Genomic DNA, 23324 nt, shown 5'->3' on the forward strand with positions numbered 1-23324 from the left:
GGGTTGCAACCTGTCCCAGAAATTGAGTGAATATTGAGTAAGAAGGTTATAATGCAGAATACGAAGTTATGACGCTTAATAACTTCCCCGTGTCACCGGCATGTGTAATTAGTGTACGATCTGTGAAATGTTCGAGTGTGCTGAAAATTCTAAGTGGAATTGCACATTCTACGTAGGACATTATACACAAAACACTCACTCATTATGAAAACAGTACAACGTAGCGGACTCTACATAACGACATACAGGACAAATGGGGTGTCAACTGTTTTTATTGCACTTGTAAAAATATGAAAACATCTTTGAAATCAATAAATGTCTTTACATTGCACATGTCGGCAGATAATCAACCCCACCCCACATAATACTGTAATTATAACACAAAGAAAGATTATATTCATGCTCAACTCACATAAGTAGATTATACAAATTTATAAAAAGTACATAAAACCCTAATGATAAATAAAGCAAAGGTGACTAAAGTGTTTGAATGAAGGACTGGCTTTGACCCCTGATTTGTATTTCTGCAGTGCGAAGTCCCAGATAGAATAGATTACTTTATTACCATTCAACAATTGTCAGGGGTGTGCTCAATGCCAAGCTATGCCAGCCAGTATTGCCTGTACTGGGTTAATAGAATAGGCAGGCTAATCTCTAGCAGTGCCTGGCTGGTTCCCAGAATTTTGTTGAGCCCACTGCCCAGACTTTTATTTATTTATATATTTTGGCTGCTGGGAGGCTTCAATGAGGTTTTAGGTGAGGGACCTGCCTAAACCTTCAAAATAAAGCCCTGGCCCAATAGGGAGTGGTTTTGGTTGCAACTGACTAATAGTTCCAGACCCTTCCACTGGGTAACACTGGTGTAGATTCCTTTTTTCACCACCAGAGGGACACACTGCAGTGGAATTTTACTGACTGACAGACAGTGAGAGACTGGGCTTGTTCGACATTGCCTGCGACAGTGCAGGCGACTGCCGGCTGACTGATCTACAAATCACCTTGCATCATAAATAATTACTCATTATTACTTGTAGATCAGTCAGTCACAATTTACCCATGACAAATCATGATTTTGATGATCTTGAACATAGCCACTGACTATTCTGATGTGTGTGTTCGTGCGTAAGCCGTGCACAAAGGGTGCACATGTGTTTGTCTCAGTGTATAGGCCCAGTGTTAACCCAGCTTAGTGTATAAGAGCTGTGTGCGTTGTCCACTTTGTGCCTTAGGACGCTTTTTCCCGCCCCCGGAGAGCTATGGACCAATCGAAACCCAGCGTCCTGGAGCCCCTGTAGAACGCTGAACCAATAGCGGACCACCTCAGCCTCTGTCCCGCCGACCTCAAAGCCGGCCCACTGGAGGTGTACCGTGGCAACCAGGTGACGGATGCGCCCCAGAGTTCCGAGCTCTGCCCAGTTTTGCAGAACCCTCCACTCAGCACTCAGCAGGTCAGCATACAGGAAGTCCACCTGGCAAAAACAGACAACCATGTGTGTGTATATATACACATCATTGGTAACAACACACTTTTGACATCATTAAAAAGCATCAAAACAATGAAAAGACAGCTTAGGGCTATGTTTCATCAGTGTGTGTGTGTGTATATATACAGTATCTATGGCTCTTTGTTCTAATTACCACCATGCTCCAGAGCAGGCGAACAGAGCACAGCAATGGGTTTGGAAGGTCGGTGTATGAATCCCATTCTTAGTGGGGATGACACCCCCAAATCGGCCCTCTCTTTATCTCCTACCTCCTATGCACTTGTGGAGATGTGAGGTTAGATAAGCAATATGGAGAATAAGAGGAACATTCTACTATATTGCTTATACCTATCCAATGGTCTGAGATGTGCAGGGTTTCCCAAACTCGGTCCTCGGGATGCACGTTTTGGTTTTTGCCTTAGCACTACACAGCTGATTCAAATAATCAACTAATCATTAAGCTTTGATCATTTGAATCAGCTGTGTAGTGTTAGGGAAAAATCCAAAACATGCACCTCTTGGGGTCCCGAGGACCGAGTTGGGAAACGATGGGCTAGTGGGATCCATTTGGGAGAAGAAAGTGAATTTCACTCCCCTCCAGTGGTTGCAGTGTGTAACTGCAGCAGTGGTGTGATTCACTGTTGCTATGGTAGCCAGGGTCAGCTCATCCCTGTTGCCATGGAAACGGGAGTGCAGGCAACCCTGTCTGTGTACTATGAATGTTACATGTGTATATCTGTTGTGTACTGTGGTGTGAATTAATGTATGTGTTGGTGTGTGTCTGTTAGTAAAAAAAAAAAAAAATGTATGCTTGATCTGGCAATGTGGTCCGGAGGGTGTGACGCAATTGCGTAGCCTCTGTAGGCTTGCGGAGGCCAAATCAAGTTCCGTACGGTGATGCCGTGCACCTCAAATGTTTCAACAATGCGGAGGGCTTTACATAGTGCCGTATAGCTCCGCATTGACATGATCGGTTGATGGTAGGTAGGGGCTGTACATCCTGTATAAAAGGAGCTCACTTCCTTGACAACTTCCTTCACAACAAACATACAGAACTTTGACGAAAGGCTATCAGGACAAGTTCACGAAAATGTATTTGAATGGGAAGGTAATGGGGTTAGATGTGGTAAAGACGTCAATGGAATGCAGATGGTGGGTTCTGGATTAGCACACAATCAACTACTCTAGGTAGGGGCGTGGATTAGAAAACCAGTCAATATCTGATGTGACCACCATTTGCCTCATGCAGCGCTACACATCTCCTTCGCATAGAGTTGATCAGGCAGTTGATTGTGGGCTGTGGAATGTTGTTCAATGGCTGTGCGAAGTTGCTAGATATTGGCAGGAACTGGAACACGCTGTCGTACATGTCGATCCAGAGCATCCCAAACGTGCTCAATGTGTGACATGTCTGGTGAGTATGCAGGCCAAGGAAGAACAGACCTTTTTCAGCTTCCAGGAATTGTGTACAGATCGTTGCGAAATGGGGCCTCGCATTATCATGCTGAAACGTGAGGTGATGGTGGCGGATGAATGGCACAACAATGGGCCTCAGGATTTCGTCACGGTATCTCTGTGCATTCAAATTGCCATAGATAAAAAATACAATTGTGTTCATTGTCCGTAGCTTATGCCTGCCCATACCATGACCCCACCGCCACCATGGGGCACTTTGTTCACAATGTTGACATCAGCAAACCGCTCGCCCCACAACACCTTACACGTGGTCTGCGGTTGTGAGGCCGGTTGGACTGCAACAGCTCTGGTGGACATTCCTGCAGTCAGTTTGCCAATTGCACGCTCCCTCAACTTGAAACATCTGTGGCATTGTGTTGTTTGACAATACTGCACATTTTAGAGTGGCCTTTTATTGTCCCCAGAACAAGGTGCACTTGTGTAATGATCATGCTGTTTAATCAGCTTCTTGATATGCCACACCTGTCAGGTGGATGGATTATCTTGGCAAAGGAGAAATGCTCACTAATAGGGATGTAAACATAAGCTTTTGGTGAGTATCACATTTCTGGGATATTTTGTTTCAGCTCATGAAACATGGGACCAACCCTTTACATGTTGCGTTTATATTTTTGTTCAGTGTAGCTAGATGGCTATAGAGATTAGACCTGAATCACTATGAGTGGTGCGTTTGAAGTGGTGCAGACTAATTTATTGGGTGAGTATGACAGCTCCCAGACGCGCAAGAAGTATGAATGTTCTGACTTCTGCAGAGGCCGCATTGCCGTAAACGCTGTATGGCCACTGCAGAACACGGATTGACCATAAATCGGCTTTTACCGTGTGATGTCCCAGAGTCTCCATGATGTCCTTGAGTGTCCGGGACCCGCTACACAGAACCCCCTTCTTCTGCTTGCGTCCTCTCGCTGCTCGCCAGTCCAGCCACGCCCGGTACTGTCGGAACCCACCGGAACCATCGTCACGGTAACCACTGCTGGCTCTATCACCATGCTGACCACTGGGGTCAAATCTGTGGACATCACAGGCCTTTGAGAGAGCCTCTAGAAACCCTGTATCACCCTCATCCATACTACACACAGAGACAGACAGAGAGAGAGTTGTAGATAAGAGAGAGATATGTGAATGAGGAAGAGATAATGTTTTGTTTAAAACTGTTTTACATTATTAACTACTTGTACAAGTTTGGGGGAGGGAGCATGTCAATTATGTTATTTTTTAACCTTTATTTAACTAGGCAAGTCAGTTAAGAACAAATTCTTATTTACAATGACGGCCAAACCTGGACGACGCTGGGCCAATTGTGCGCCGCCCTATGGGACTCCCAATCACGGGCGGATGTGATGCAGTCTGGATTCGAACCAGGGACTACAGTGACACCTCTCACACAGATGCAGTGCCTTAGACTGCTGCGCCTCTCGGGAGCCCATGATGATATTGTAGAATGATGGTATCAAACTGTTTGGTTCACATTGCTATAGAATAGGCTACATTGTATTGAAGTTCCAGTGGCACATATACACACCTGAAAGAGTATGCTACACACGGAGGACCCTGGCTTGGCAGGCTCCAGCCCTCCACACACAGCAGCCAGAGAGCTCCAGAGGCCTGTGAAGCCTGGGACTCACCTGGTAGAAGCACCCGGGAACAGTTTACCTGCAGGGGAACAGGACAGAGTAATGAGGGGCTTGGCTGGAGGTGGAATGGAAGTGCTGAGTTATCATTAGGCCCAGAGGAAGTCATGTGACAGATTTCCTGTCTGAGCGAGAGAGGGGATGTTGGGAAAAATGCGGCCTGACGCCCCTAATCTGCTTTTTAGAGGGCTTTTTTCCACTGACCTTCTCTCACATGTTGGGAAACCCTGGGTCAGAGGTTTTTAGGTCAAACATATACGATGGTTTACAGTGACATGTTTAGTGTCTGGTCTCAAATACCACACTGTCATTACTCTCTGACCCTAGCATCTTTGAAATATGATGAAATACCTCAGAACCTAGGCTGTATGTGTCAAGCCTCACAAAGTAGGAGTTCTGATCTAGGACAGACCTGGGTTCAAGTACTTGAACAATAATTTCTAATACTTTGAGTGTTTGCTTGAGTCTGCCTGGAGTGCCAGACAGGCAGACGCAGTTTTAGGAGTTTTTTTATTGGTTTATTAAGCCAGGCAAGCTCAAACAGGCACACGTAGTTGATAAAATGTTGCAAGTATTTGAAACCCAGGTCTGATCTAGGATCAGTTTTATAATGAAAAATATTATATAATGAAAAAGATTGGACTGTCACGAATACCACTGAAGGTGGCTCCCCTTCCTCTTCGGGTGGCGGTCGTCGTCACCGGTCTACTAGCTGCCACGATCCCTTTTTCCTTTTCGTTTATGTCTGTCTAATTGTTTTCACCTGTTCCTTGTTGGGATTTTGGGATGGGTGCTATTTAGGTTTGTTTTGCCCGCTAGTGTTTGTGCGGGCTTATTGGTTGTTACGTTTGGTGATGTATTGTGTCTTGTTTTGTTTTTTTTGCTGTCCAGTGTTTGTAACAAGGTTTGGGGTTTGTTTAGCGCCAGTGTTTTGGGCATTCACCCATGTTTGGACCTGTTACGTTTTTGAAGGACATTTAAGCGTTTTCCCGTTCATTTCGCTCTCTGCATTTGACTCCTCACTCATTTCACTCACCCGCCGTTACATGGACAGGAAGGACCTGATCCTAGATCAGCATTCCTACTCTAAGACGCTTCATGACTACGGGCCCAGGTCTGTTCTATACAGTGCATTTCTATCTGAATTATTTATGATGTGTGGGCCAAGGTGTAAAGTGGGCATGGTTATGTACCTGTGGTGTGGTAATGTAGCCGATGACACGTTCCAGCTCTGCAGTGAAGGAGGGCTCACCTGATGCCCACTGCTGGAGCTCAAACCCTCTACCTCTCTCCTGTGGGTAGACACACGAGTCAGCAGGGTAACACATGCACGCCACTCGCAATCACAAATCACACATAAGCTGTGTTCGAATACCCATACTAACATACTGTGTACTACCTACTTAATTAATGAGTATATACTACATGCTATTAGTTCATTTTAGTATACTGTAAACGAACAGTATACTTTCAGTTGAGTGTACTAGCGCTTCGCCGGTCTACCGGAAGTTGATGCTGTTGCTATGCAACTTCTTGCTAGCTTGTTAGCATACCTAACAAACTACTAGCTAGACATCTTATGACTTCAGAAAAAATGTCCATTGAGAACGCACAATGACTATACCGCTTACAGGGCATTCGGAAAGTATTCAGACCCCTTGACTTTTCCACATTTTGTTAAGTTACAGCCTTATTCTAAAATTTATTTAATAGTTTTTTTGCCATCAATCTACACACAATACCCCATAATGACAAAGCAAAAACTAGGTTTTAGAAAATTTAGCAACTGTATATAAAAATTTAAAAAACTGATCACATTTACATAAGTATTCATACCCTTTACTCGGTATTTTGAAGCACCTTTGGTAGCGATTACAGCTGCGAGTCTTCTTGGGTATGACTCTACAAGCTTGGCACACCTGTATTTGGGGACTAACTCCCATTCTTCTCTGCAGATCCTCTCAAGCTCTGTCAGGTTGGATGGGAAGCATCATTGCACAGCTATTTTCAGGTCTCTCCAGAGATGTGAGATCGGGTTCAAGTCCGGGCTCTGGCTGGGCCACTCAAGGACATTCAGAGACTTGTCCCGAAGCCACTCCTGCTTTGTCTTGGCTGTGTACTTAGGGTTGTTGTCCTGTTGGAAGGTGAACCTTCGCCCCAGTCGGAGGTCCTGAGTGCTCTGGAGCAGGTTTTCATTAAGGATCTCTCTGTACTTTGCTTCAATCATCTTTCCCTTGATCCTGACTAGTCTCACAGTTCCTGCCGCTGAAAATCATCCCTACAGCATGATGCTGCCACCACCATGCTTCACCGTAGGGACGGTGCCAGGTTTCCTCCAGACGTGACACTTGGCATTCAGGCAAAGAGTTCAATCTTGGTTTCATCAGACCAGAGAATCTTGTTTCTCATGGTCTGAGTCCTTTCGGTGCCTTTTGGCAAACTCAAAGTGGGCTGTCATGTGCCTTTTACTGAGGAGTGGCTTCTGTCTGGCCACTCTACCATAAAGGCCTGATTTGTGGAGTGCTGCAGAGATGGTTGTCCTTCTGGAAGGTTCTCCCATTCCCACAGAGGAACTCTGGAGCTCTGTCAGAATAACCATCGGATTCTTGGTCACCTCCCTGACCAAGGCCCTTCTCCCCTGATTGCGCCGTTTGCCCAGGTAGCCAGCTCTAGGAAGAATCTTGGTGGTTCCAAACTTCTTCCATTTAACTTTTCTGGGATATGTGGGATGGTAGCGTCCCACTTGGCCAAAAGCCAGGAAAAATATAGCGTGCCAAATTCAAATATATTACTATAAAAATCTATCTTTCATGAAATCACACATGAAAGACACCAAATTAAAGCTACATGTGTTGTAAATCCAGCCAGCATGTCTGATTTCAAAAAGGATTTACGGGGAAAGCACACCAAACAATTATGTTAGCTCAGTACACAGCCACAGAAAAACACAGCCATTTTCCCAGCAAAAGATAGTAGTCACAAAAAGCAGAAATAGAGATAAAATTAATCACTAACCTTTGATGATCTTCATCAGTTGACACTCATAGGACATCATGTTACACAATACATTTATGTTTTGTTCGATAATGTGCATATTTATATCCACAAATCTCGGTTTACATTGGCGCCATGTTCAGAAATGCCTCCAAAATATCCGGAGAAATTGCAGAGAGCCACGTCAAATAACAGAAATACTCATCATAAACTTTGATGAAAGATACATGTTTTACATAGAATTAAAGATACACTTGTTCGTAATGCAACCGCTGTGTCAGATTTCAAAAAAACTTTACGTAAAAAGCACACCATGCAATAATCTGAGACGGAGCTCAGATATAACAACATTTCTCCGCCATGTTGGAGTCAACAGAAATACGAAATTACATCATAAATATTCCCTTACCTTTGATGATCTTCATCAGAATGCACTCCCAGGAATCCTAGTTCCACAATAAATCGTTGTTTTGTTCGATAATGTCCATTACTTATATCTAAGTAGCTACTTTTGCTAGCATGTTTAGTGCACATGTCCAAACGCTCGCGCAGATGCAGGCGAACTCGGACGAAAACTTCAAAAAGTTATATAACAGGTTGAATAAACTGGTCAAACTAAGTAGAGAATCAATCTTCAGGATGTTGTTATCATAACTATCCAATAACGTTCCAACCGGAGAATTCCTTTGTGTCTCTAGAAGTTATGGAAAGCAAGACGATATCGTTTGGTATGCGCGAGACCAGGAACTGGCATTCTGCCAGACCAATGACTGAAACACCTCCCATCCGGCTCAACATCACAGTAGAGGCTTCATTCCACGTTCTACAGACTGTTGACATCTAGTGGAAGGCGTATGAAGTTCAAACAGATCCATATCTTACAGGGAATTGAATAGGCGATTAGTTGAACATCGACCAGCCTCAGAATTCTCACTTCCTGTTTGGATTCTTTCTCAGGTTTTTGCCTGCCATATGAGTTCTGTTATACTCACAGACATCATTCAAACAGTTATAGAAACTTCAGAGTGTTTTATATCCAATAGTAATAATAATATGCATATATTAGCATCTGGGACAGAGTAGGAGGCAGTTCACTATGGGCATGCAATTCATCCAAAAGTGAAAATGCTGCCCCCTATCACAAAGAAGTTAAGAATGATGGAGGCCACTGTGTTCTTGGGGACCTTCAATGCTCCCAACATTTTTTTGGTACCCTTCCTTAGATCTGTGCCTCACAAAACAGACAATTCCTTATGGCTTGGTTTTTGCTCTGACACTGTCAACAGTGTGACCTTATGTAGACAGGTGTGTGCGTTTCCAAATCATGTCCAATCAATTTAATTTACCAATGAAGTTGTAGAAACATCAAGGATGATCAATGGAAACAGGATGCACCTGAGCTCAATTTCGAGTCTCATAGCAAAGGGTCTGAATACTTACAGTTGAAGTCGGACGTTTACATCCACTTAGGTAGGAGTCATTAAAACTTGTTTTTCAACCGCTCCACAAATTTCTTGTTAACAAACTATAGTTTTGGCAAGTCAATTAGGACATCTACTTTGTGCATGACACAAGTAATTTTTCCAACAATTGTTTACAGACAGATTTTCACTTTTATAATTCACTGACCCAGTGGGTCAGAAGTTTACATACACTAAGTTGACTGTGCCTTTTAAACCGGTTGGAAAGTTCCATAAAATTATGTCATGGCTTAAAAAGCTTCTGATAGGCTAATTGACATCATTTGAGTCAATTGGAGGTGTACCTGTGGATGTATTTCAAGGCCTACCTTCAAATAAGTGCCTCTGCTTGACATCATGGGAAAATCAAAAGAAATCAGCCAAGACTTCAGAAAAATAATTGTAGACCTCCACAAGTCTGGTTCATCCTTGGGAGCAATTTCCAAACGCCTGAAGGTACCACGTTCATCTTTACAAACAATAGTATGCAAGTATAAACACCATGGGACCACGCAGCCGTCATACCGCTCAGGAAGGAGACACCTTCTGTCTCCTAGAGATGAACGTACTTTGGTGCGAAAAGTGCAAATCAGTCCCAGAACAGCAAAGGACCTTGTGAAGATGCTGGAGGAAACAGGTACAAAAGTATCTATATCCACAGTAAAACGAGTCCTATATCGACATAACCAGAAAGGCCGCTCAGCAAGGAAAAGCCACTGCTCCAAAACTGCCATAAAAAAGCCAGACTACGGTTTGCAACTGCACATGGGGACAAAGATCGTACTTTTTGGAGAAATGTGCTCTGGTCTGATGAAACAAAAATAGAACTGTTTGGCCATAATGACCATTGTTATGTTTGGAGGAAAAAGGGGGATGCTTGCAAGCCGAAGAACACCATCCCAACCGTGAAGCATGAGGGTAGCAGCATCATGTTGTGGGGGTGCTTTGCTGCTGGAGGAACTGGTGCATTTCACAAAGTAGATGGCATCATGAGGAAGAATAATGATGTGGATATATTGAAGCAACATCAAGACATCAGTCAGGAAGTTAACTTCTCTTGGGTAGGGGGCAGCATTTGGAATTTTGGATGAAAAGCATGCCCAAATTAAACTGCCAGCTACTCATCCCCAGAAGATAGGATATGCATATTATTAGTAGATTTGGATAGAAAACACTCTGAAGTTTCTAAAACTGTTTGAATCATGTCTGTGAGTATAACAGAACTTATTTAGCAGGCGAAACCCAGAGGACAAACCATTCAGATTTTTTTTTTTTTTTTTAGGTCACTCTCTTTTCAATGAGTTTTCAATGGGAAACCAGATTTCTAAGGGACCTTCTTGCAGTTCCTACCGCTTCCACTGGATGTCAACAGTCTAGAAATTGGTTGAGGTTATTCCTTTGTGTAATGAAGAAGTACGGCCATCTTGAAGGAGGGTCACTCGAAGTGTCCTGTTTGTTAGAAGCGCATGACCAGAAAGCTAGCTACAGTTGGTTTTAATCCTGTATTGAACACAGATCATCCCGTCGTCAATTTGATCGATTATTTACGTAAAAAAATACCTAAAGTTGTATTACAAAAGTAGTTTGACATTTTTTGGCAAAGTTTACAGGTAACCTTTGAGATATTTTGTAGTCACGTTTCACAATTTGGAACCGGTGTTTTTCTGGATCAAACGCACCAAATAAATGGACATTTTGGATATATATCGACGGACTTAATCGAACAAAAGGACCACTTGTGATGTTTATGGGACATATTGGAGTGCCAACAACAGAAGCTCGTCAAAGGTAAGGCATGAATTATATTTTTATTTCTGCGTTTTGTGTCGCGCCTGCAGGGTTGAAATATGCTTCTCTCTTTGTTTACAATGGTGCTATCCTCAGATAATAGCAACGTTTGCTTTCGCCGAAAAGCCTATTTGAATTCTGACATGTTGGCTGGATTCACAACCAGTGTAGCTTTAATTTGGTATCTTTCATGTGTGATTTAATGAAAGTTTGATTTTTATAGTAATTTTTATAGTAATTAATTTGAATTCGTCGCTCTGCATTTTCTGTCTTTTTGCCAAGTGAGACAGTAGCGTCCCGCCTAAACTCAGATTTTTGGATATAAATATTAACTTTACCGAACAAAACATACTACATACACATGTATTGTGTAACATGAAGTCATATGAGTGTCATCTGATGAAGATCATCAAAGGTTAGTGATTAATTTTATCTCTATTTCTGCTTTTTGTTACTCCTCTCTTTGGCTGGAAAAATTTTCTGTGACTTGGCTCTAACCTAACATAATCGTTTGGTGTGCTTTTGTCGTAAAACCTTTTTGAAATTTGGCTTTGGCTGGATTTACAACAAGTGTATCTTTAAAATGGTGTAAAATACTTGTATGTTTGAGGAATTTAAATTATGGGATTTCTGTTGTTTTGAATTTGGCGCCCTGCAGTTTCACTGGCTGTTGACGAGGTGGGACGCTACCGTCCCACATACCCTAGTGAGGTTAAAGCTTGGTCGCAAATGGGTCTTCCAAATGGACAATGACCCCAAGCATACTTGCAAAATGGCTTAAGGACAACAAAGTCAAGGTATTGGAGTGGCCATCACAAAACCCTGACCTCAATCCCATATAAAATTTGTGGGCAGAACTGAAAAAGTGTGTGAGCAAGGAGGCCGACAAACCTGACTCAGTTACATTTTACATTTACATTTAAGTCATTTAGCAGACGCTCTTATCCAGAGCGACTTACAAATTGGAAAGTTCATACATATTCATCCTGGTCCCCCCGTGGGGAATGAACCCACAACCCTGGCGTTGCAAGCGCCATGCTCTACCAACTGAGCCACACGGGACCAGTTACACCAGCTCTGTCAGGAGAAATGGGCCAAAATTCACCCAACTTATTGTGGGAGCCTTGTGGAAGGCTACCTGAAACGTTTGACCCAAGTTAAACAATTTAAAGGCAATGCTACCAAATACTAATTGCGTGTATGTAAACTTCTGACCCACTGGGAATGTGATGAAAGCAATAAAAGCTTAAATAAATCATTCTCTCTACTATTATTCTGACATTTCACATTCTTACAATAAAGTGGTGATCCTAACTGACCTAAAACAGGGTATGTTTACTAGGATTAAATGTCAGGAATTGTGAAAAACTGAGTTGAAATGTATTTGGCTAAGGTGTATGTAAACTTCCGACTTCAACTGTGTATATTGAGGACTAATCTGATTAAGGTGAGTTGTTTATTTAACCAAATTTTAACTACATTTTCGACTTGTGCGTGATGCTTTTAAATATTGTGGCCATTGCATCGGCGTCTAGCTAACTGCGTTTCGCACTCGCTCTGTAACCAGTTCATTTTGGCAGTCTTGTAAGACTGCTCCTAGAACATGACAACATAATATAGTGACTAGCTGGAAATATGAATGTATTTTACTGGACTAATTAGGCCGTGTCCATATTTTGGGACAGTGAATGTGAGTTGAATAGTCTGTTTGCTGTAGTTTGGGACCTGCTTCAAGTAATATCAAAAGTTGTGGTCATGATCCAATATTTTCAAAATATACTTTGAAATGATCATTGCTAAGTAAAAGAGTATTGGTGAAAATGTTTGTAGTCATCCTTATATAATGTGTCATGATTGAAATACAAATGTAATGCTTTTCATCCATGCTGGCCTTATCTCCTAACTGCTTTTGGACCTAGTCATGCTGATCAGGGTGAAATTCAATGGTGAACAAAAATGTCAAGATCATTAACCTGACACTTGAAAACCTTTTTGATTGGAAATAAATGTATTGTTTTCATACCAGTCAGTCTGATTACTCGTACCTTTCCAATTGCAGGTTGTTGTCTTAATGTTTGTCACAGCTTTCCTGAAATTTGAGATCCCACTTACTAGTTTATCAGAGACAAAGCTGTATGATGGGTCTGGAACTGAAGTTGATGGGGATGTGTTTGAAAAGGTGGTGAAACGGACAGATCTTGGTGTTTTCAAGCTCACACTGAACAATGATGCTAAAGGTATGTGCTGGTGTTCAAGTCTTGGTTACTTGTGGCATCACTTTCAATATAACCATACATTTGACATGCCTGTATTGTTATCTTTGTGTATTTCAGAATCTTCCCTGATGAGTCCTGTCTCTGCCAGTTCTGTGATGGGTGGTTCAGACCATGAGTCGGTTGATACAATCATTTTGAGCGAGGATGGAAGCCCCTCACGGAAGTGTCAAAGATCTGATGACGAAGCAAAAAATGTACGTTTGTAATTCATTCTTCATTTAACTTGGCATAAAATGGATTTCACACTGCTGTTTATTTATTTATTTTTTACAGCTAATAGAGAGCATACTGAAGAAAAGGCCTGGTGGAGAGGTTGTCATCAAGGAATACTCCAAAACTAAAAGCCTGACTGACTGCACCAGACGAAAGATGATCAACATTCTTGTTTCGGCGATGACAGAGACTCATGGGTAAGTTTAAAGGAAAGATTCATAACACAAATTGTTGAGCATTACTTGCTCCCATATCTGCTGAATGTTAAAAATGACTTCTGTATCAGTATCTCAGTCACATAATTGGTTAGGCTACTGCTGACCATCCATGGCTATTGGTAGAAGACTTCTCTTGTATCAAATTCGATGGGCATGATACTGATTCAAAAATCACTCCAGATATTTAGCTGACTGGGGACCAATGCTGCTTGTGGAGATTCTGATTGCCGCCTAAACATAACATTATATTCTTGTCAGGACATCACCACTGCACAGTGTGAGAGAAACGTTTGCACAAGGCATCGTCTCTTTGTTCCCATACCTTAAGGATCCCTACACTGCAAATGGATATGTAAGTATACATTACAACTGATAAAGGGCATCTGCGTTTAATTCGTCTGGTATGGTATCTGAGCAAATGGGACTTGGTTATTTGTTTTTTCTTTCAAGATTAGTAACCATGTTCATTTTCTTAAGGAACATTATTACGACCCTAATAGTGGAGAAGGGTACCTCTCGTATAGAATCAAAACCATTCAGAGGAATTTGGTTTCATCAGAGAAACGACCCACTCAACTATACTCTGGAGGTTCAACTGCTGAGAGCGAGTCCAGTCCATCCACTTTGGCTACCCTGAGTGAAGACCAGTGCCGAGAGGCCATTTCTCTTATGAAGCATTCTTCTGATGAGGAAACAGAAGATGAGATTGACCTTTTGAGTACAGGAAGATGACCCACGACCCGACTAAATGCTCCACCATCCTAACCGAATTTACACCCTTTCTGGATGTGAAGGGCTTGGTAAGACTTTAAAAAAAAAATTTTTAACGATGTATAAATTGTGTTTAATCTCTAGATGCCAATTCAGGTTGGCCAGTAATAGTAGTTCAATGAATGTGTAGGCTGGTGATTTACTCAAACTCATTTGAGGTTAAAGTGGAATGTTTTTGTCTTATTAGTTTCAGATTGAACAGGATTTTGTGCTGCTCTTTGGAGAGGGAACATCAGCCAAGTTTTTGGAGAGGTGGCCAACTACATTCAAGCAAAAGATCATCATGCTAAGCAAGGCCCTAAGCAAGACCACTCAGGGAGCTGAACTTCAGGAGCTGATCCAGATGGCAGAATCTGCAGTTGATGAGGGAGCTGACACGAATGCTTACAGTTAGATGATAATAATTGATCATTTATATTTCAAATAACTCTGAAATGTTAATGTCACTGATGATGGAATTTACCATTTTAATTAGGATCTCTTTGTTTAGGATGGGAAAGTGACCTTTCCTCCATCCTTCTCCTGCTCCATTTGATTCCTCCTTCATCACAAGGCCGCAAAAGACCAGGCAAGATGTCCGCATCCCAAGCTGAACAGCATCTTGTGATATTCCAAAAGGTTTGTATTGGCATTCTTATTCTTGGACAGTGCTGCAGCCGTTATGATGAACTAATGATGGTGTTCGTTTTTGTCGTCTTCAGGCAGGAACCAGTATCCAGGAGCACCTTGATGCGATTGACCAGAGCCGCCAACCATATCTTCTTGCAGTCGGGACCAGGAAGAGCAGCATCCATGCTTACTTCATCATCCTGGACAAGCGAGCCTTACCGTGCAAGTCAACGAGCGCTCTTGGTGCTTCGATGAGCTTTTCAAGACTCACTTTGTTTTTGGTACTGCTTACAATACAATGCTGCGCAACATGTACACCTTCATACAGACAACTGTGTACATCATAGACATTGGGAAGGTTAAGGAGACTCCAAGGGTTGCTGAGCTCAGAGCTAGACCTCTGCACTAATGATGATTAAGTGATGATATGTTTTGTTTACCATGCTAGTCATGGAAGTACCAACTTGCTCATAAGGCATCTCAAGTTGATGCATGGAATGTGCTCTGGTAGAACTCTTAGACTAAAATGTGGTCAAGCAGATTGTTGTCGTGTATTTGGTACATTTTCAGACTTTAGGAAGCATTTGAACAGGGCACAATCCCGAGACTGTCAAATGCTAACTTGAATGCTAATACAGCCGTTGATAATCAGCCAAGTAATGCTGATTTTCCTTCAAATTCTAGTTGTAACCATGTACCAATATCTAACAAAAACACACTTGCTATGTGTGCGTCTGCTATTGCACAGCTGCAGGTGTAGGTCAGACTGTAAATAGTTTTGTATCTTCCATGGAAGAAGCAGTTCAAGAGATACAGCGTCAAGCTAAAGCGACCGATCTCACATGTATATCTTCAAAAGACACACATTTTCAGAAAAATACAACATTATTTTCAGGATATTGAAATTCCTTTCACATTGTTGAATTCGGTATCAAAACGAAGTGCTTATTTTATACAAAAATGGGGAACAGGTCAACCAGTTGAGAGTCCTTGGTGTTAGATTTGACAATAGAAGAAACAACACTACTGGAACTTATGATCAAATGGTCATAACTGATCAAAAAAATTGCGTTCCAATTCTCCAGACATTGCAGTCAATTTTGAAGAACCCAAATACAAGTGGCATGTTTAACTCGGGGCACAGTTTTAAAATTGAGTTTACTTTGATTTGAAAGCTGGACTATATATGAAGAGACATCCTCTCTTTTCTAAAGAGAAAAATGCATTGAAAATTCAACTCTTATGATGACTTTGAGACTGCTAATCCATTGGGATCAAAAAAGGGAATTCACAAGTTGGGAGGTATATACTTTACTTTGAGAAATTTTACCCCAAAGTTTCATTCAATTTTGGTAAATATTCACTTATGTGCACTCTTCCATACCCAGGACCTTAAAACGTAGGGATTTGATTCCATTCTTGAGCCAATAGTTAGCGATTTGAAATTGCTTGTGACTGAGGGTATTGCAGTTCCCTTCTTCAGTGGTTGTATACATGGCAGTATTGTCCAAGTAACTGGAGATAATCTTGGTATACATTGCCTGTTTGGTTTTGTGGAATCATTTAGTGCTCGTTATTGTTGCCATTTCTGCAACACTGAGAAAGTGGATTTTTAAACTGTGTTCTCTGAGGATGACCCAAGAGTGACTTTACGAACAAAACACATGCAACTCAGACCATTGTCAAACTATTCAGTCAAACCCAACACGGTGTGAAGCATGCTTGCTTATTGAACTCTCCAGTACTTCAATACTACAGACAACTTTCTGTTGATATAATGCATGACATTTTAGGAGTTGCACAATTTGAGGTAACTTGCGTTACAGTATATACAAGCCAACTTTGTGACTGATAAAGATGTCTACGGTAGAGTTCATTCATGTAACTATGGCTACACAGAGAGGAGGAATCGTCCACCTGCACTCAAATTGGATGATGGGAGCAATGATTTGGGTCTAAATGCTATTCAGTCTTGGTGTCTTCTCTGTAATTTGCCATTGATAGTTGGTGATCTGGTACAGAAAGATGATAAATACTGGCAGCTGCTTCTGTTACTACTACTAATTGTAAATATTGTGTTTTCTCCTATACTAACAGAGGGCATGACTATCTATCTGAAGCACTTAATTGCTGAACATCATAGGCTTTTCAAGTATTTGTTTCCTGATTAGAAATCTGTTACCGAAACACCACTTCATGATACATTATCCTCGTTGTATAAGGAATTTTTGGGTCTCAGTGCACACAAATGTTTTGTCAGCTAAATGGGTAAAGCACCATGGTATAAAATATCGTCTTGATTTGGTCATACGTGGTGAAGTAGTCATTTGAAATGCCAGTATACAAAATTGAGGCTATTCTTCTGAAAGATAAATGTTTTTTGGGTTGGGTCAGCTCTTGAAACCTTATGTTTTGATGATCATTTGCATGCATTTAAAGTTTTGAAGCATAGTCCACCATGCAAAGTATTTCATGTAAATAACATAATGTACCACAAACCTTTTGATTTGCTCATGTCATATGGAGCAAGGGATTTTTTTGACTACATTGTCCCCTACTGTCACTTGATAACAGTTTAAGCCAGGGCTGATACTTATGGTTAGGTTGTGAGAAACATGTTTTTAATGTAAATGTCAGCATTTTCCAACAAACCTATTGATTTGCTCATGTCATATGGAGCAAGGGATTCTTTTGACTACATTCTACTGTCACTTGATAAGTTTAAGCCAGGGCTGGGACTTATGGTTTGGTTATAATAAACATATTTGAATGTTGAAACAGCTTTGCTTGAGTTTATTGTGAAATTCCAAGTGCTTTTCCAAAATATAATTTTCATTTACATGAGGGAAGAGTAAATAAATTAACACTGAATAGAGTAAACACATTTTTACTCTAGGAGTCACCCTAGATCAACACTAGTGAGTGTCACTAACACTCAGTGTTGATTACCTCGTGTTACATTTGATCAACATCGGCCAGTGTAGTGTTAACTTTTTGCACTCAGTGTTAAATCAACACTAGAAATGTAACACTTGGATCAGTGTACTTTTTACTCTGTGTAGAGTGGGACCATATGTACTTGCTGACAGTGTTAAATGTAACACAGTGTTGATTTAACACTTTCACATTTACTGTGTAGAAGTCCACAAACGAAGGGAAAAGGTGAGAAGAGGAGTGCATAGATGTGAGAAGAAATACAGCGTGTATCCAGGGGTTTATTCATTCTGTTAAACGTTTCTTAAACTGAAGCAAACTAAACGGGGACAAACATACCTGAATTTGTCCAATACAAACTCTCGTTTGCAACTGGTGTACTAATGATTACACCCTCGATCAGCTAGATGCAGGCAAGGCTGTGTCACTGTCACAACATTTTCTCTCAACCTGTGTGCACCTACATTGTAATCTTTCATTCATAGGCTAGTTTGTAGCAACCTCATGTTAGGGAACATTTGAGTATCATGTACTAGTCTAAACCTATGGATGTTACATTGAACTGGGTGAATGGAATATGAATGTCATCCAATATGCTGTAATAGAAATAAGGCCATGCTCATAAAAATAAAAAAAACATTGCCCTCCATCTTAAAACGGCACAGACCGCCACTGACATACCGGTACATACAAGCAGTGGTGACCCGTCATTCATGGCAGGTAGGGCAGAGCACCCTCTTGTTTTGAGCTCTACCTGTTTAGCTAAAAAAATAAAACTATTTATTTTTTGCCTGTTTTGCATGTTCTTTTGACATTAATACGTGTCACATATGAGTTTGCAAACAATGTAAAAAATAAAAATAAATTGTTACTCAAGAAAGCAATGTGGCTTTAAAAGGCAGCTCCAAAATGCAGGTGTTTCAGCCTAGCTCAGTGCTTTCTGTGGTGGTGGGGCAGCCAGCAGAAATTCGGAGTGCAGGGGTTGGTAATGTTCTCTAGTTGCATCATGATTGGCTCAGTGTTGTCACTCATGTGGACCCTACATCACCGCAATATGAACAGGGAGAGCTCAAATTCAAGCCCCTTGGGTACTGCCATAGTTGCATTAGAAGTGCCCATCCAAGAAGGCTCAAGGTCATTGACCACAGATAAAATGTCAAATCACGTTATATCTACCATAGCTTTGATTGGACTGATCATGTCAACATCACACTATCAAAATCTTAGCTAGCAAGCTAGACAAGCAGTCATCATGAATCAAGTCGACAATCTACTGGCAAATCCTTTTCAATCCTTGTCATATGAAGAGAAATTCTAGATAAAACGTATTGGTACTCATCGGCCATTGGACATAAACATTACACAACAAGATGGAAATCGCAAATTCAACAATGAGTGGATTGGAAGAAATCAGTGGCTAACTGCAAGCATTACAAAGCAATCACTAGCCTGATATTCAGTGGAGTGGGTGGGTGTGTGTGGTCCAAGTCTGGGTTTTAGGGTGTCTTTTCCCAGCTTAAAAGGATAAACATTCACATGCAACACCATGGGCCAGAAAAGGTTGAACACACTGGCCATTCTGTGAGTTCAGCATGACTTCTGCTGCGTTCAAAACAACTGGAAATTCTGAAAAAATCTTAGCTCCGACTGGGAAAATACATTTTGAATGGTCATCCAACTCAGAATTCCAAGTCGGGAACTATGGCCTCTTTCTAGAGCTCAGAACTGAAGATCACTAACGTCATGATTCAACCTTGTTTTTTCCCAAGTTCCCAGTTGTCTTGAAAGCACCATAAATCCAGAGAATGACAGACTTTGATGACAAAGTTTGATGACAAAATTTGCACAAAAGAAGGACCGCCGCGCCACCTTCCTGTTCAAGTGAGCACAAGACAACAACGTGAGTCCAAAAATGTTTTGTTTGCTGCTGCATAATTGATGCAATATGCCAGGGAGATATGTATACTTTAGCTAAGAAAGTAATACTAAGTGTATGTTGTGTAGTAAGCTGTTAGGAGCCCATGTGCCTCACCCTAATAATTTGGTCCCTTTCCCCTTCATAACTTAGCCTACTGTTCTGACTTGGTGGTGCACATGTAGCTCATAGCCTGTTTTAGAGAAATGTAATTAAAATATTGTAAGAGCTTTTATTGTCTGCTTATATGCCCCCTTTATTTATCCTTCGGTTCTGACTTGGTGTACAGGGAGAATACTGTAAGAACGGCCCATGTTATGAATTCTGTCGCTGTACATTTTAAAAGTCCTGAAAAAATAGTTATATTGACTATGTCTGTCCTAGTTCGCTCATTAATGTCTTCATCAAAATTACGGATTGCCTCTTCTCCGTTTAACGTCCCCCTATGCCATAGTTTGTACATCTCCATAGAAACCACATTTGTTTAAGTAAGTCAGCCATATCAGCTATGTTTTTTAAAAGGCAGTAAATGAGGTTGAATTAACTGTTTCAATGCTAGACAAGGCTCTGCTGATAGCCAGGTGTAGCGGTGGTAAGAATTCACTCCACTCCGTGCTGAAAAGAAAGCTCTGCTGTTGGGACAGCTTTTTGTGGGCACTGTTTGTCACCGTTATAGTGCAATAAATGTATTGTGTAGTGGCTTTCCTGGCATGCATCTAAAAAAAATTGGGGGGACTTTGCCCCACCAAGATTTACATGATAAAATCGCTGCATACAAGCAACGGCTGAAATGATATGCTATGTGGTTCGTAAGGCTACCTACCGTAGCAAACAAATTGTCAGCCAACATAACGTGTAACGTAACTTATTTGAAAACGCATGACTTTATTACATTGCTCAACATTTTCTTAACATTTTGTCATAATTAGTTAAAGCAATGAATTTGTATCCACTCTCGTCGGACTCCTGCTGCATATTTTCCGCCATTTTTTAAATCTAAAAATGTTGTGAAGCCACGCCCATTTTCTGGGCCCTTTCATTAAGGGCCCAAAAAGCACAGGAATATTGTCCACTGCGTGTATACTTCGTATTTTGGCGAATGTAGTACAACATCCGGGTACTTTTGCCATACTAACTATCCATACTGTGACCAATAAGCATACTACATAATCAATTTATGTCACAAATAGTACGGTCAGTATGAACATTCAAACACAGCTAGTATGTACATGTCAGCTCAGTATTTGTAAATTAATAAAATGTAAATGAAACACACACATACATACTCCATAGGTTGAGTGGCCACTTTAGGTGTCAGTGGGAGTGGAGATCAAAGAGCGTAGAATAAATCATGTAGAGGAATGTGTGTGCCCGAGCGAGCGAGCGTTGGCCCCTCAGGTATGAGAGATGTACAGACAGGTCAAGGGCTCTGACTCCAGCCCTGCTAGTGACATGCATGCCTCAGGCATACTAACACACACACACATATACACACAAGCACACAGCCCACCCCACCCCTAGAGACCACTGTGGTCACCATGGCAACCCAGGAAGGAGGAGGGAGAGGAGTCGATGATGACTCACCAGACTGACTAGGAGCTAGCCTTAGGAGGGGAGAGAGAATTAGAGAGCCAAAGCGAAAAACCATAAATGAGAGAGGGGGAGATGATGATGGGGGGATTGACAGGAAAGGAGTAGAGGGGGGTGAGTGGAGAGATGGGGGATGTATTATTGACATACCAACAAAAACGAGCAGCTGAAATCTGCTCCTCCCTAACCACTGACACACACGCAGCTGATCACTACAGCTGCAGGACAGCTGCCACTGTCACTGATCGGGGGTCAGTCTGCCCTATCTTGTCCTCGTCTCAACTGTGTGTGTTTGCGCGCTCGTAGTTCGCTCTCACCCGGTCGCCAATGGCCATCTCGTTTTCATCTTCGTACACGCGGCTCGCTCCCGACTCATCCCGTAAAAAATCCAAAGATCCCGTTTGGCGCGCGCTCCTTCTCTCCGGTTCTATGCTGATCACCGTGAAGGCGACCCCGTCCTTAAAGGCCCCGGGGCTACCTGCGTGGTCTGCTCGCGGCAACCGGAGCCCGACCAGGAGCTGTAGCACGAGTAGAAACATCGGGATAATTAACAGCAGCACGCGCTGCACACCGCCACCGGCTGACATGCCTCCTCCGGGAAACCGGTGAGCATCTCGTGCCTTTGTTCTCCTTCCCAACTGGACCGGCCTGGTGCCTCGTGGGAGTCAACTGACCGAATGGCTGCTGCGGAACTGTGGGGAGTTAAAAACAGTAACGTGAAGCAGTCGCTAGCCTTTCAAGAACTCCGCTTCCCTTTGTTCTGCCCACTTTCAACTGAAGGCTACAGACCCTTTCTCCTGCTCTGTGACCAGCCGGAGGGCAGAGTGGTGACGCAGAGCTCCAGGGTCAGTGGCCGATTGGTTGATATCTAGCCTATTACGGTATTTTTAGAAGTCTGTTTCTCACAGAAAAACAGACCAAGCTCCAAATAGGACCTTTATTAGCCCATTGGCGTTCTCATCAACAAGCTAAGTGAAGTCTCATGGGAATTACGGAATAGAAAAGTAGCCGTGCCATGGTAACGGAATTACACTGAGCCTCACTTAAAAATGTATACCAAACAAAAACCATTGATTTCAAAGTTTTAAAAACCATACAACTCTATGCATGAAGACTACTTTAAACAATTTCCACTGAGGATTTTACAAAAACAAATTCACAGGAAGATACAAACTTTGCATCTACACAGCTTTTAATTTTTTTTATTTATTACTGTATAAATAGTTCAAAGTAGCCATTGTGCATCATATGTTCTGATCTACTTTGAAATCAATGGATTTTGTTTGGAATATACATTTTAAAGTGAAAAATCGGGGGCTCAGTGTAATTACTTTACTGTGGAATCTTTCCTAACACTGAACAGTTTCCCCCCCTCTTCCTGCCCTCTCCCGTCCACTCTCTTTCCCTCTATCTCGCCTCCTTCCTTTCTCACCCACCCTCTCTCTCCCTCTCCTAGTTGTCCAATAGACTAACCCCCCCCCCCTCCCCTTCCGTCCAATCCCCAGATGAGGAACATCAAACACTCTGTCCAGTCAGCCTGTTGACAAACTGTAAACACAGTCAAATATACAAATACAGTAAAGCCTATCACAAACACACACACAGGCACACACACACAATACACACACACCACACCATACACACACACATTGGCAGACTAGTGGGTGAGGAAGCGTGACTGCCCCTCAGGGTTTAAAGGCCCTCTCAGGATTCATTTTAGACTGATTATGGACTCATGAACAATGTAGCCAGTCTTTCTCCTCTTTCACCCCAGTCTCAATCCCAACAAGTTTCTGTTTTCCTGTCATCTTTCTATTTCCCCTTGTCCCTTCCTCTCTCTGTGCCTCTCTCTTAACTCCCTTTCTTTCACTCCTCCTCGCTCTCCCTCTCTCGCCGCCTCCTTCCCTCCCAGCCGTGTCCCTGTCTAAACTCGCTCCCTGCACTGCATGAGCAGCGCTGAATACC

General features: G+C 42.1%; 2 protein-coding genes across 6 annotated transcripts; one reads left to right on the forward strand and one right to left on the reverse strand.

Moving 5' to 3' along the window:
- Positions 1 to 254: 254 nt before the first annotated feature.
- LOC139554991 (probable methyltransferase-like protein 24) lies at positions 255 to 22555 on the reverse strand. Of its 3 annotated transcripts, none has more exons than XM_071368338.1 (5): positions 21677 to 22548; positions 5785 to 5883; positions 4483 to 4613; positions 3780 to 3969; positions 255 to 1469 (listed from the first exon to the last, which is right to left on the reverse strand). In XM_071368338.1, exons 1-5 carry the CDS (start codon positions 21944 to 21946, stop codon positions 1158 to 1160), a joined length of 1002 nt encoding a protein of 333 aa, XP_071224439.1. In that variant the 5' UTR covers positions 21947 to 22548; the 3' UTR covers positions 255 to 1157. The 3 variants fall into 3 exon arrangements, with proteins under 3 accessions (XP_071224439.1, XP_071224438.1, XP_071224441.1); XM_071368337.1 differs by having other exon boundaries at positions 3780 to 4029; positions 21677 to 22537; XM_071368340.1 differs by lacking the exon at positions 5785 to 5883 and having other exon boundaries at positions 3780 to 4029; positions 21677 to 22555.
- On the forward strand, positions 1322 to 17682 carry LOC139554992 (uncharacterized). Of its 3 annotated transcripts, XM_071368342.1 has the most exons (9): positions 1322 to 1448; positions 12893 to 13070; positions 13167 to 13303; positions 13383 to 13519; positions 13799 to 13892; positions 14018 to 14340; positions 14499 to 14700; positions 14802 to 14929; positions 15013 to 17682. In XM_071368342.1, the coding sequence occupies exons 2-6, from the start codon at positions 12905 to 12907 to the stop codon at positions 14270 to 14272; spliced, it is 789 nt and encodes a 262-aa protein (XP_071224443.1). In that variant the 5' UTR covers positions 1322 to 1448; positions 12893 to 12904; the 3' UTR covers positions 14273 to 14340; positions 14499 to 14700; positions 14802 to 14929; positions 15013 to 17682. The 3 variants fall into 3 exon arrangements, with proteins under 3 accessions (XP_071224443.1, XP_071224442.1, XP_071224444.1); XM_071368341.1 differs by having other exon boundaries at positions 14499 to 14929; XM_071368343.1 differs by having other exon boundaries at positions 14499 to 14929; positions 15017 to 17682.
- Positions 22556 to 23324: the final 769 nt, after the last annotated feature.

This window comes from Salvelinus alpinus, chromosome 26 (assembly GCF_045679555.1).
Source record: "Salvelinus alpinus chromosome 26, SLU_Salpinus.1, whole genome shotgun sequence".
NCBI classification, from domain to species: domain Eukaryota; kingdom Metazoa; phylum Chordata; class Actinopteri; order Salmoniformes; family Salmonidae; genus Salvelinus; species Salvelinus alpinus.